At 41.4% G+C, this 14,602-nt stretch overlaps 1 protein-coding gene across 1 annotated transcript in view; it reads right to left on the reverse strand.

The window, feature by feature from the left end:
• The window catches only part of CRYBG3 (crystallin beta-gamma domain containing 3), an 86,102-nt gene that overhangs the window by 8,699 nt on the left and 62,801 nt on the right, over positions 1-14,602 (reverse strand). The window contains exons 13-17 of the mRNA XM_064643643.1: positions 14,060-14,202; positions 12,393-12,519; positions 11,340-11,372; positions 7,313-7,422; positions 6,658-6,784 (exon numbers count right to left, since the gene is read on the reverse strand). Of these exons, the coding sequence (XP_064499713.1) occupies positions 6,658-6,784; positions 7,313-7,422; positions 11,340-11,372; positions 12,393-12,519; positions 14,060-14,202 (540 nt within the window). The remainder of the gene's footprint in view (positions 1-6,657; positions 6,785-7,312; positions 7,423-11,339; positions 11,373-12,392; positions 12,520-14,059; positions 14,203-14,602) is intronic.

The raw sequence follows: 14,602 nt of genomic DNA on the forward strand, positions 1-14,602 counted from the left end.
AAGATATGGCCTCAGGTGGAAGGAATGAAGCAAAATCTTGAACTGAAGTTGACACAGGCACCGAGCAATTAAGAGAAATTAACTTTCATGTTTGAGGAGGCACATGTATTGTAGTGAAGTGTCTCTGAACAGCTCAGTGGTGATTCAGGACATACAAATTTACTTGACACTGACTCAGAGCACTTGGTATGTAGCTGGTTGGCCAGAATCTGCCTCAGAGAAGTTGTCTTCCTCTGCCAACCAGTGCAGGGACAATCTAAGTCATGCAACACTGCAAGGACAGAGAGTTTGCTGAGGTATTTTAAAGAAGATGCTGGGGATCATCAGAGGCGTTTTTAAAGCTCACTGTACTCCTAAAAAACTAATGTTACAACCTAGAAAGAGATTAAAACCTGCAGTGTTTTTATTTTGGAATGTCAGTTCTTCCCAAGTGCCTTCTGCTAGATGGGGTGGGTCAAATTTACAGTGTGTGACTAAGGGCTTACTTTGAAATCCAGACCAGCAGACAGGCAGCTCTTTCTCAGGTTGCCCTGCTCAGCAGGGCAGGTACCATCACACTCCTGTTTGCAAGAGTCTTGGCACTGCCTTTCACCTGAGCAGACACCAGAAATTGTGTCCAGAACAGGTCCAACAAGGTCAATTTTCACAAGGGCATTACTGACCATGAGAAACACCCTTTGGCATCCATGTTGCCAGACACTGTTACCCAAGCCTAAATGTTTATCCTGCTGCTGCAATATTCAGTATGTCAAGAGACAGGGATGCTGTACTAGATGGACAAGTTATCCGATACAGCATATCCATTTATATGCTAAGAACCAGGACAGCACATTGGTGGAGTCAATTAAAATGACTCCAGAGTCAATTGAAATGACTCCAGCTGTCCTGGGGTGAGACTGTTTGACCTGAATGGCCTGGGAATGTCCTGTCCAGCTGCTCAGAGTCCCAGTGTGTCTGTAGGTAGCAGGCACTGTGTCCCTGGCACACACACAGCCCGTGACAAGGGCTGACACCACCTTCCCAGCGACACCTCAGGAGGACTCCACTGACCTTGCACAGACAGAAAACAGGCTGCTGTGTCAAGGACTGAGCTCTCACATTTCCATAACCATATACAGAGCAAGGAGCTGATTCCTCACTTTATGTATTCCCTTATACACCAACAGCTGGCAGCAGTGACTTGGCCTGGCTTTTTTCTCTGACTTTGTTTTCGTAGTTCCATGGAAACTACCAACAGCGAAAAACAAGGTTTAGAGGCCATGCTGTTATGCTTCCTACAGAGGCATCCTGCTCCTACCCTTCCCTGCAGAATGCTGAGGAGCATTTTCACCCATTTTCAGGTGGAACTTTCACCACTGACAGGTAATTGTGAGGCTCAAAGGACCAGCTTTCTTCATGAAGGCCCAGTCCTGACAGACCAGGGATGAAAGGGGCTCTCCAAGAGCCAGAGGAAGGGCAACTGGCAGAGAATACAAGAGGGGACAACCTCACTGCCTTAGGTGGACCCGAGTTCCCCATTTCAAAGGTGAGCTAAAGTCATCCACGTTCCCTGGCAAGTCATTCCCATGTCTAGGTCAGGATTACCTCAGCTTCCTTTCAGAGTTATTTCAAGGAAAATAACCTGAAATGCCATCCTTTGGGAAAAGCTTGCCAACTGTGAGAATGACAAAGCACTAAAGAATCACTTTATGTGTGGGGGAACTAAGTGCCTTTGCTTAAACCAGCACCAATAATATTTTAAGAGGTTTTGCTTGTTCTGTTTTTTAATGCCAGTGTCCAGGGAGAAACTTGAAGAGATTTAATATATTCAGGAGGCCAGTGATGAAGAAAGGCTACATTTACACAGCATTTCAAGATATAAGCAGCCTTGTGAACTGTTAAATACACTGATATTCTTTACTTAACAGGTGTGGTAGCCTGTGGCTCACACAGCACATGATGCAGTGGCAATGACACAGGTAAGCCATGGAAATCAACACACCAAAAATCTCTTGTGCAGTTCGACTCAGATCAGGCTTTCCCCTAATGATTTTTAGCTTTTTTTTTTTAAATGGAGAGAAGCTGTGCACCACAAATTTTTCACAATTCAGAAGAGATATTTATACTCTACTAGTTCAGAAAAAAACACAATGCAAGCCTGATGTGTTTGATATTAAACAAAGATCATTCAAGATGAGCTTCCTTTAAATGCCTTTTGCTTGCAGTGCAAAGCTTAGGTGCTTTGTAAAGCAGCAGTGTGCAGACACAAAGCAGCTGACCAAAGGGCACTGGAACTGAAAATCATTTGTACAGGTGAATCTGTACATGTGCCTGTAACAAAAACTATAGATTTAGGTATGGATAACATATGGATAATTTTGCATTATGAATGCTGTGAAAACTATTACCAATAGAGCCCTTTTGAAAAGGGCTCAGCCAAAACATGTTTTTCCTCACACCTTTTTTTTGCAAAGTTAGATTTTGCAAACTTTGATGCCAAAGCCTAATAATGCCAAAGAAAGAAGTCCATGGGGCCAGACCAAAGCATGACTAACCCAGTCATGGCAAGGGTTGGTGAAGTTTCCCACTTCGTGTCTGTGCTGACCTGCTGCTCTGCAAACAGCATTTGCCAGAGTCTGAACTGGATGAGCCTCCACAGCTGTATTTCAACATCCATGGGAAAATCTTACACTTCAGCCTTGGCTAACTCATCATTTACAACTGTCTTTACTGCCTGGCTACTCCCTTCAGTGTGGGATGGATGCCTGGCTGAGGGAGAGGAACACAGTGCTGGACGACAGAACACACACGGTCCAGTCCCAGCTACACAGAATGAATCATTGCCTGGCCCTGGGAAACCAATTCATTCCTGTATCTGATTTCATTATTTGCCTCACAGGAATGCTGGGAAGATTGGTTAACACCTGTATTTAACTTAGAAAAAGAAAATCAATACAGAAATACAAGAACTGTCATAGTTGATCAGAGCAAGAATAAGGAATGCCTCAAAAGAAAAGGGCAAAAAAGCAACCAAACAAAAAAAGCATTGCACAACCTACAACCTGGATCTCATTTTTGATTTTAGAAACACTGAGACTGGTTTAACTTAAGGACTGCTGTTAACACTTTAGAAGGAAAACTAAGTGCTCATTGCAACAATACTGAATATTCTTGTCCACGGAAATCACAGCAAATATGACAGGGAGTTTGACAATACAGCCTGTCTGAGAAAAGGTAGCACTAGAGCTCCCCATTGCAAGAACATAAGGGTCACTATCCCAAAAGAATAACCTCTTCAAGCAACAAACACTGGGTAAATTCCCCAATAAGCAACCATGGCCCTATAAATGGCACAGCTGACTTCACCCACTCTTTTGCTGCTTTCCTTTCCATGAACCCATGGAAACACAAAAGGCAAGTCCTCGCTGATGTAGGAACGGAAACCAGCAGTATTACACCACTATTTTTTCCTCACAGAATATCAAAACCAAAGGACATAACACACTCATTATCAAGGCATACATTTGCTTTGTTCCTTCTTTCTATCCTCTCGTTAACCTACAACTTTTCCTAAACACTCCAAGAAGGACAAAACAGATCGTTCTAAGTTTGAGCAAAATGGAACAGCAGGAAAAAAGAACAGCTAGGGCCTCCTGAAGATTTAGTTTGAGTATTACAGCCCTTGGACAATAAGCATATAACATTTGTTATATTTGTTTGCAAACATTTTGTTTGCATGAAAGCTGCATTTTCCATAGAACAAACTATTCCCTCAAATCCTTTCCTCATCTTCAATTGGTCGATCTATTTTTGGAAAAAAAAAGTCAAGGCTTTGCAGAAGTTCTTCGCTGTTTCAAATGGATTAAGGCAGTGCTGTTTCCTTAGTCACAAAAATTCCACTGCCACCTTACAGTGCTGTTCCGTCAGGTCACAAAATCCCACCGATGCCGTGAGGGAGTACTGCAAATAAGGAATGTTAATCCTCAAATTCTGCTTCCAAAACGGAGCCCAGAAATCTTGCAGCAGCTGACAACATCTAAATAAGCCCCTCAAACTGTTACAGCTTTGAAGTGAAAACTCAATAAGTTACGCTTTACACTTCACTCAGCTGTACAAAAATCAGGGTAACATACAGTTAATTATCACTACAATCCTGCAAATTAGCAAGGGAATACCCAGATCCCATGCCCCTATTTTTCTCTAGCCCATTTTCTTCTCCAATCCCAAAGAATTGGCTGATATAATCTACTTCTAAAACATACAGCTGGACCACACCTACACCACTAAACAGGCCTGGACTGTTCCCAAAGGCTGGTAATGAGCTGGCCTTTGTACTCCTAAAAGCATATTATTTTTCCCCTTTGCCAGTGCCACACATGGACCTCTTCTCCTGGTGAACATCTGGGATGCAGAAACCTCACGCACAGCAATGCATGGCTCCCCACCACAGTGTGGGAGTCCTTCACAGACACACTTGCAGCAAATTCATCTCACTGAAAAGTGGAGCAGGAGACAATGCACATTCAGGGCTTGGTGTTGGGGTTAAAGGTTCTCCCTCTCACACATAAGCAACCAAGAGACACACCTTAGGTCTGCTAATTGAAAGCCGAATAATGGAAGGGGTTCCCAGGGCCACAAATGAATTCAATAAAGCTACACAACAGCTCCACTTGGGAATAGCATTGCTTCTCTCTTGAATGAGCTAACAGAAATATGTTGTAATAAGGAGGGCTCTGTTCCAGGAACAGTGTTTTGTGGACAATGCACAGAATGAGCCGCGGCTGTTCCTGACCACGGACGGAACCCACTGCTCCGTGCCCAGCATCACGTCGGTGCCACACAAAGCCTGGGAGCCCTGACCTGGGGGATCTGCACTCACAATGACTTAGGGGCCACTGAGGGCACTGCTATTTGTGAAACAGGTGGGGTTCAACAGCATTTTATGCTGTGTAGCCCTGATTTTGTGAAACACGAGGGCTCCTATTTGAGAGAGAGGAACTGAGCTAAGAGGTGCAAGCCTCTCACAAGGCAGAGGAAGACATGTGAGCTTCCCACACACAGCCTGCCAAACACACTTCTTCCAGGGCCTGGCCCTCAGTAATCAAGGGCTGCCAGCAGTTTCCTACTATGCCAAACTGCATAGTTACTTCCCTGTGAGATTACAGGCTGGGGGATTGGATGAGACCTACTATTCCATGTTAATACTTCACTCTGATTTAGCACAGCAGTGTCCAAAAGCCCAACTTAAAAACCAGGCTCTCAGCAGGTGAGGTGGGAAGCTATAGCTCCACTGAAGTCACTGTATCTGTGTTGTCTAGTGAAAAGTCCAGCTCTCAAGCTCAAATTGTACATCCTCCCCACCATGCCCGTGGCTTTTGGTTGGTTGGGTTTGCTTGGTGGGTTTTTTTTTTGGTATCTCTTTTTTGCTTGCTTTGTTTGCTTGTTTGTTTTTTGGGGGGTTAGTTTTTTTTTTTTTTTTTGCTTTTGTTTTAAAAATCTGTTCACAAATGAAAAAAAAGACTTCATATGTGAAAAAAAAACCCTGAATTGAGTAATCTCTTAAGTCCAGCTTCATGAGGGTTACATTGAAGGACACATGTCACATAGGCTGAGTTTGTGTTCTGTGATCAGGGGAGGACGAAGAGTTTTGGAGAAGATGGTGGCAATTGCTAGAGAGGAGTGGGCAGAGGAGCCACTTCAATTGCAAGACTGAAGCTCATGGAGGACCTTGGTGGAGCAGAAATCCACCTGCAGTCCATGGAGGGCCCCACACCAGAGCAGGTGGATGCCCAGAGGACACTGTGATCCTGTGGGAAGCCCAGGCTAGAGCAGGCTCCTGGCAGGACCTGTGGCCCCATGGAGAGAAGAGCTCATCCTGGAGCAGGTTTTGCTGGGAGGACCCTGTGGAAGGGACCCACACTGGAGCAGTCTGTGAAGAACTGCAGCCCAAGGAAGGACTCACACTGGAGAAGTTGATGGACTGTATCCTGTGGGAAAGACTCCCTGCTGGAGCAGGGGAAGAGTGTGAGGGGTCCTCCTCCTGAGGGGGAAGGAGTTGCAGCAACATGTGATGAACTGACTGCAGCCCCCATTCTCTGTCCCCTGAGCTGCTGTGGGGAGGAGGCAGAGAAAATCAGGAGTAAGGTTAAGCCAGGGAAGAAGGGAGGGGTGGAAGGAGGGCGTTTTTAAGATTTAGTTTTATTTCTCATTGTCCTACTCTGATTTGATTGGTAACAAATTAATTTCCCCAAGCTCAGTCTGTTTTGCCTGTGATGGTAACTGCTGAGTGATCTCTTCCTGCCCTTATCTCAACCCACGAGTCTTTTGCTGTATTTTCTCTCCCCTGTCCAGCTGAGGAGGGATAAGGCTAAAGTGGCCTTGGGGGCACCCAGTGCCCATCCAGGGTGAACCTGCCACAGGACCAGTGAGAAAAATGTTAACCAATGCAACTTGTACAAAACAGAGCAATTTTGAGCCCAGAACACCCAAGAGCACACACCTACAAGCGACCACGTGCATGAGTGCACGCAGCCCAACTTGTTCTGAACCCAGAAAATCCTGTAAGCCAAGAAAACAAACTTCACTCTTTCCTCTATATACCACAAGCACTTGTTTGAGACATCTGACTAGGAAAAGAGTTCTAAAATGTTATTATTTTTTTTTCCCAATAGTCCTTACATATTGAATAGGCTTGAGGGATTTGATTGTAGCAGCTGGGCAGCCACAGGAACTGAGGTCAACGTAGAGCCCTTCTTCCAGCACACAGTGATTGTCAGTGATTTCCCCTTCGTAACACAGGAGCCAACTGCAAGAATAATGAAACAGAAAAGATAAGCTGCTCGAGCTGCTTATTAACAGAAAGTTTTTTTCAAGACTTAGGATTTGCTAAGGACACAAAGAATAAAAAATTTCTCTGTTCTTGTCAAGCTTAAAAGTAAGGTGACTTCAAAGGCTATGCTATGAAGCAACCCAAAGCAGCAAAATCACATCATGTGGTACAGAAACCTCAGTTCCAGAGTCAAACGATGCGAGGGGAATGCAGACACTTCTACTGTACCAAGTTCTCAAAATCTGGAATAAATTCTAATTGGAGTTTAAAAAAGAATCACAGTGACTGTGCAAACTTCCCACAGGGATAGCAAAATGCATTCTACCCAAAGCAAGGACAGGATGAGAGTTACTGAGATGCATTGCAAGACAAAGGTTCTAAGACATGATGGAATATGATGGGCATGTGTTATGTGTTTTCAGTTGCCTGAAATTTAGTAAGGTTTCTAAAAAAAAAAAAAGTTCATATCACTGAAAATGGTGGCATGTAAAACAACAGACTTACCATCCCCGAAGAACCTTAAAAGAACATGGTATGAATGATGTAAAATCAGAAACTTCTGCAGTGAAATCTACACATGCTCCTTGGAAATGTGTATTACTGAAAGCTTTGAGCTACAAGAACAAAACAAAACAAAAACAATGACTAGAAGGAAAATGAAGGCATTATCATTTATGTAAACAGAGAAAGCTGTACTCTCACAGAAGTATCCATTCAATTCATAAAGACACAATAAACAGAATGACTTGTCATTTAAGGAATCTTTTACATTTCTATAGCTGCTTTATTTCTAGAAAGATCAAGTAATTTATCATCTCTGGGACTGGTACAGGATGCTCCCCAGTAATGCTAGGGCAGGCAGTGTTATCAAGTGTTAAAAGTTCCACTGCAGCAGGAGAGGGCCCAGCAAAAAGAGAAGGGCAGGACTGAAAGCTGTTCTCATCCACATGAAGAACCCCTGAGCTGCAGTTAAATCCCACTGCAGCTCAGCAATCCAGTGTTCAGAACAGGATGGGGAAGCAATGGTCAAAAGACACAGATCTACTGGTGACAAAGTGCCTTGAAAACTTCTGTGACCACAGCAGGTAGTTTTTAATTTCAGAATTTCAGATGGAACTGGGAACTCATGAAAACAGCTTGGCTGAACTTCAGATGCCATGGTGAAGAACTACAAGTCACACTGGACCACGCCCCACCAGTAAGATGTGACCAATTCACCCTGAAAAGCAACAAGGCTGAAAGTGCTGCAGTAAAAGGAAAGAGGAAAACAGAAAAAAAAATAAAAGAAAAAACCTAGTATGATATAGGCTGTGATCTACAGCAAAGTCACCCAAAATTCTGCACCCTTGGGCTGCCACTGTGTAACTGAGATGAATTTCACTTTAAAGCCTGAAAGAGAGGCTGGAAAAGAATGAAAAATTTAACTGTATCAAGAGAATAGCTCATATTCTGTAATGGAAGAAAAACACGATGGCTGTTGCAAAAGCTGCTTCCCCCTTCATGCCCCAAATTGGCCAAGTTTCCTGCCAAAGAAAAGAAATCAAATGCTTTTGCCAGTACAGATTGAGAAAGCCAAGCACAAGTATCAGCAAATGATTTTATGGAAAAGCTCAGTCTATGTTTTTAAAACAAATGAATATGTTTCCTGTTAGAAACAACAAGAAAGGCTTAACCTGGCCTTACAGGCTGTAATTGCTAATTGGAGAACACAGATCAGCTACAATACAGTAAATAAAGTGTAACTGATTTTTCTGTAAATGCAATCACACTGCTATGTCACAAAACATCCATTTAAGCTGTAATTACATAGTATTTTCTACCCACTCATCTAAAAGCTCTTTACAAAAAGGAATATATATATATATATACACACACCCCCCTTTCCTTCATAGGCCATGTGCTATGCAAGGCTTTTAAAAAGATCCACAACTCATTTTAATATAGAATGTATCTAATAATGAGTGATGGTCTTAATTTGACAAAAGCTGGGGTGAAGTAGTGATTCCTCAGTGAAAACACTGAGCATCTGCACTTAGCCTCAGAGTGCAGCAACCTCTGGTTTGTCAGGGTTTGCACATCATTATATGAGGTTTCGCTTCCTAAAAGTTCAACACACAGCACATTAAAATACAAATATAAGGTATCACAGCAATTATCTCTGCTTCCTAAATCATCTGTACAAGTCAGCTGCTACTGAAAGAGGCTTTGTTCTTGCTGGGCAAAACCAAGCTTCATTTTAATAAAAGAAATGGCTTTGCAGAGTCAGTGATTTCAGACACTGTATGTCCATGGTTTATTAGGGAGCCTGGCAGGAGGAAAAGGTCAGGGGAATTGCTGAGAGATTTAAGAAAATTTAGCTGCTTTTCAATTTCTGATGAGCAACCAAACACAGGAGTGAAAAGAAGACACACTGTTGTAGACAGTGAAAACACTTCCCTTAGCTCAGATACACGCTTATTAAAAGTGGGAGAATGTATAATCATTGAAAATAACCAATATATGGCTTATGCAAGGCTCAAACATCAGGATGTTTAAGGACCTGCCAGCTCCTATGCACCATGCTTTGAAGTTCCAAACCAAAAGACTGCTGGATAGATTAAAGCTTTTATTTTACTCTGAATAGGAAATTCTTCATATTTATCCAAAAGACTGTCCTTTACTTATCATAAGTGATTAAATGTTTTCCCATAAAAACTTACTCAAATTATTTCCCCTCCTATAAGAGCTGTAGGGATATGAATGATGTTCTTCCTTCCTTAGCTTTGGAGTGGAATCCGACAAGAACCAGGATTGTGATAAATCACAATAGTAATTTTTTTACAAATGGTGTTAGGACTGTTATTAGAGAACACAAGAGGCAAACCACAATCCAGTACAGGTCAGTATTTAAAGGTGACTGTGTGTGTATATACATACACAGTTTTTTTCATGTTTCTGGGAAATAAAAAGACTATAAAGCACAATTTATTGAAACTTCAAAGGCTTGAATTGATCTTAAAGGTCTGCAAGACTGAAGTAATGCACTCAAACAACAGTTTTTGGGAGATAGTGAAAAAATAGAAGAATTGAACATGGAAAGAAAATTGTCTTCAACTGTTTGGACCCCTCTGGTTTGATTTGAGGTGGTTATTTTATCTGGTAGCATTTACCAAGGCCTTACTGTGAATATATTCTTGTAAGTCTTTGGATTTGGCTGCAAACTGCCATGTGAATAGGTCTGGCAGGAAGTCAGTGTTTAAGACTAAAATAATGCACCAATTATGTCTTCAGACAGGAAACACTTCCTGTAGTCCTGGGTTAATCATAAAATCATAGAACTAGGATACTTGGGGAAAAAGGAGGGTGTGGTCCACCTGCTAAACAACACAGTGTATGTTATTTCCCATCCAAGAAAGAAAGAGCAAAATTGTGTCCAGATGACAAAATACTTAGAGCTCAACGGTTCTGTTTCAGCAAACTTTAAAGTCTCTTTTGTCTGAAAAATGATGTCATGTTTCTTGAAATAAACTTTTCCAAATTTGCTTAATTAAAAGCATGTCACAGAGAGAGCAATGCAGCCCCTCCCATCATCACCCACACCAGCAGTGCACTCCAGGACACAAAGACAAATCAAAAAACTAATGCTGGAAGGGAGGAGAGCCCTGTTGAGACAGAACATTGTAGGGGACACAGACCATGTGTGGTGACGAGCACAGAGTGGGATTTTGGTTTTAGAAAGATAACACAAAGGTCCATTAATGGAATGTAACCTCAAAAGATAAGGACCGAAATTGTAAAACCCCAAACTAACTCATTCTTGAGACTAACAGTGAGTTATAGGGGCCACTTTCTCATTGTAAGTTATCACCAAGTCAGACACAACTTTCAGGGAAATTGTCAGAATGTATCATAGAAGAGATTTAGCACAGATTTATTATAACCAGGATGTGTTCAGTTAAGGTCTTAATATTACTGTAAGGAAAAGGTAACCACGGGGTTACCTTGCTCCTTAAAGAGACTATGAAAAGCAGAGCTACCAGCACTCAAGACTGAAAAAACCCATTCTGTTGATGCATCTGCAGGTTTGGAAAGCGCAATTCAATTTTCTGCAGTTTATATTTTCATCCTCACCTCATCTGTGAACACAGCAGTGACAAACCAGATACAACGCAAAAGAACGGAACGAAAATCTGCCACCAAGAGAAGGACGAGTGAATGTGAGGGAGACTTTCCAGGAACAGGAAGGCAAGAAGAGGAAAATAAAAAGCTACAGAGACCCAAATTCAGTCAAAACCTATTGGGCTGCTTGCATTTTTGAGGACAGAATACTAAAGGGTATGATCTGGAATAAAGTAAAGAGCAGAACATCAGCAAACTTAACCTTTCTACATCTACCAGGTTCATCCATCAGTGATCTGCTGTATGAAATGATAACACTGAGGTATCATTTGAAGTAACTGAGGTATCATCTGAAGCAAGACGTTCAACACTGCCTGTATTTAATTATTAAATGTAGCTTAGGACTGAAGACAGTAATATAATGTCAACATACCAAATGTGGAGGCTCATTCATTCCAAGTGGTTCCTGCAATAATAAATACATACACATATGTTAAACCTCCCCCCAAATCAATTACAATTAATTTCCTAGGAGACATGTCAAGTTCCTGAAATTTGTTAATTATGAACCCAAGAGCAGAGAAAAAACACACTTCCCAGGCTCTTGGCACAATTCTCTTCCCCATTTTTGCCATCAGCTGCCTGTAAGCTCACGATTACCTGCCTGACTGTTCAGTGCCTTTCACACAGAGAAGTTGTATCAGCATTAATTAGTTCGTATAATGTGGATTAGAGCCCATGCAAATGTCTCTGCATTTGTTTTTGAGGCTGTTTCTTGAAAAGATGCAGAATTAAAAACAACAGATGACTGCAACAGCTCTTTAAACACGTGATCTTCAAAATAAGGTTAAATGTTCCTTTCCTATTTTCAGTGCATTAGTATAATTTACTACTTATTATTTATTTATTGCTTATTATTATTTAATACTTATTACTGAGCATTGTCTTTGCTTTGCATTTGGGTTTTGACAGTTCTGGCACTAATCTGCTTGGCAAGTTACATTACCTTGGATTGAATAATGGATTAAAAATATTTCCTGTCTTTATTCACTGTATGTATTACATATATTTCAGTATAAAAATAATAATAAAAAAATCAGACTTCTATTACATAACAACAACATAAGTCAGATAAATTCTCAAGTATTTTTATATCCATTATTGATTAGGCATTATAAATTACTATGTTTTAAAGCAAATTAATCTTTCCAGGCCAGGTTATTCTTTCCCTTTATGCAGTCTACCAAAGGGAAGTTCTTCTTTTGAGGTTTCCCTTATAATTTTCTCAAGATATAGAAAGATCCACAGTGTCCATTTAAGTCTGAACAGACTCATGATGTCATTTACAAGGGTCTTTAAGTTGTTTCCAAATAAACAGACAAGTTGTTATAATGTGGGCTGTCCTGTTTAATTATTATGGAATGTCCTGGACTCCAAAGGCCTCATTTCTTTCAAGTTTCCCCCCTAACAAGTTCTGATAACTCACCAACTTCACAGGTCGAATTGACATAATGATTTTACTGGATCCTCCCCAGTCAAGGAAGCATTTGTATTTTCCTTTCTCCAATACATATTGTTCTCCACAGAAGTATTTCTGCTTATATGCCACCCACCTGGAGAATGACACAAAAATTAAACCAAAACCATCACATTTTTCCGTGCAGTCTGATGACAATGCTAGCAAGTTAAACGCAACAAAAAGCCCATCTGACAGACAGTGCAACATTAAACCTGAGGAGACAAAACTGTCACACCTTTGATTTTCTGCTCTTAATTTGCAAACACTGTTTGACAAACACACAACTCTGGGTCTCTGCCTTTCCATCAAATATACACTCAACATGAGATGATGCTTTTCTCAGAAACAAGAAACACAAAGGAAAGAAATTTAGTTGACAAGTTTTCAAATCTCTCTCAACTGAATATTCAGTATCACATAGTTCTGTAAACCATCCCTTCAACTGTTGTCATGCAAGACTCTGGGAATGCTACTGCATTGAACTTGTCTTACAACCCTCAGGATTTTGCAGTTCTCATTTGTATCCCTCCTCTCCAAATTGAGTCGCAGCCTTTCATTCTTGTATTTTATCCTCGTGAGACACTAATTATCAGCCCCTGTGTGAGCAGTTCCAAGTCCCCCACTATTGCTACCCATCCTAAATTCAAAGCCTTCTTAGTCTCACTTAACAGCTGCTGATCCCTATCACCATCACCATTAGGGTAGGCATGACAATGTTAATATTGTATTAAAAGTCTGGAATTTCAACCCATGATTCCATAGTGCTATTTTCCCATAACATCTTTTATGTTTTAGCATTTGATATTATTTTTCATGCACAGTACCCCTGCCCTCCATGTAATAGCCTACTCCATCATTCCCATGGAGTGGGTGACTCCCCTGCTTATCCTTCCTGTCAGCCTCTGCAGTATCTGCTGGATCAGAGCTGTTATTTCATGCCAAGCATTCTAGCTCCCCCACACTAATCTTTAGGCTTCTGGCACTTTAGAGTTTTGTCCTTGCTCCATCAGTTAATACCACATATGTCTGTCTGTCAACAGACACTGCAGGTGGTCTAATTTACCTTTCTTACTTATTTTCTTTGTTTCCTTGTTTATCTTCCTTCTGAACTTCACATATGCACACCAAATGTTAGCCAGGTCCACCCTGTAGACTGTACCAGCTTGAGCCAGCTACTCTTCCACACCCCTTGGTTTAACCCCTCCTTTTAGTTAAAATAGTTCTATAAAATTAAAACATTCAGTGCCAGCAGTCTGACTTTCTTACAAATACAGCACATCTTATCCTTTCTATACAGGCTCTACCTGTTCCAAAACCTTACCATACCTAAAATCTCTCTTCTGTTTTACTCCCAAAGCTCCTTTATAATGAAACTACAGTGACACCTCTGGAGGAACATCACAAACTTTGTCTAGTAACAACAATGTCCAGATCCAAATCAAGGTACAAGCATGAGAGCTACAGAAAACTAAAGTTATTTTTTCCCCCTTCCATTCACCAAGGAAACATAAAGAAACATTTTTTCCTCCAAATGTTTACCACCTGTAGCACGTGAAACATATTCTGTCAAAAGATGCACCCAAACATGCACAAAGATACCGAAGAGTTCTCTCCAGGTATTTCAATAGACTTACACTCCACTCCTCACAAGAACAGATCTCGTCTCTGGGCCAAATCCAGCCTTCTCCAAATCCGGGATTTCTTCATTGGTGATGTCTAATGCCTTCCCATCTTCATCATCAGACTGAAAAAGTGCCACTGATGACTCTATGAAATCCTAAGAGGCAGCAAGGGAGTCAGAAGACAGGCTGTCACAGCTCAGCAACACTTCAGAACAAAAAACATTTTGGAAAAGAGTTACAGCCAGAAAGACAGCGTTTCATAAAGCACTGAAGGGACTTGGATCCCTTCTGTGGATCTTTAAGGGATATTTTGGCATCGAAGTTCTGTAAAAACTGGCAGCCTGGCAATCTGATATGGCCTTCAGTGGTTTCCACTGAAGAGATAAAGAACCTGCTGCCCCTCAGCACCATCCTTTCCTCTCTGAGGATGACTGAGAGTGCAAAGATGCCCACGTGGGCAAGAGAAGAGTCATGGATCTTCCAACAACTGATCTTCCAACAACTTCAAAAATGACTATTCCAAGTATTATCACGACTACAGCTTTTTACTTCAAG

Source organism: Pseudopipra pipra, chromosome 2 (assembly GCF_036250125.1).
Source record: "Pseudopipra pipra isolate bDixPip1 chromosome 2, bDixPip1.hap1, whole genome shotgun sequence".
Taxonomy (NCBI): Eukaryota; Metazoa; Chordata; class Aves; order Passeriformes; family Pipridae; genus Pseudopipra; species Pseudopipra pipra.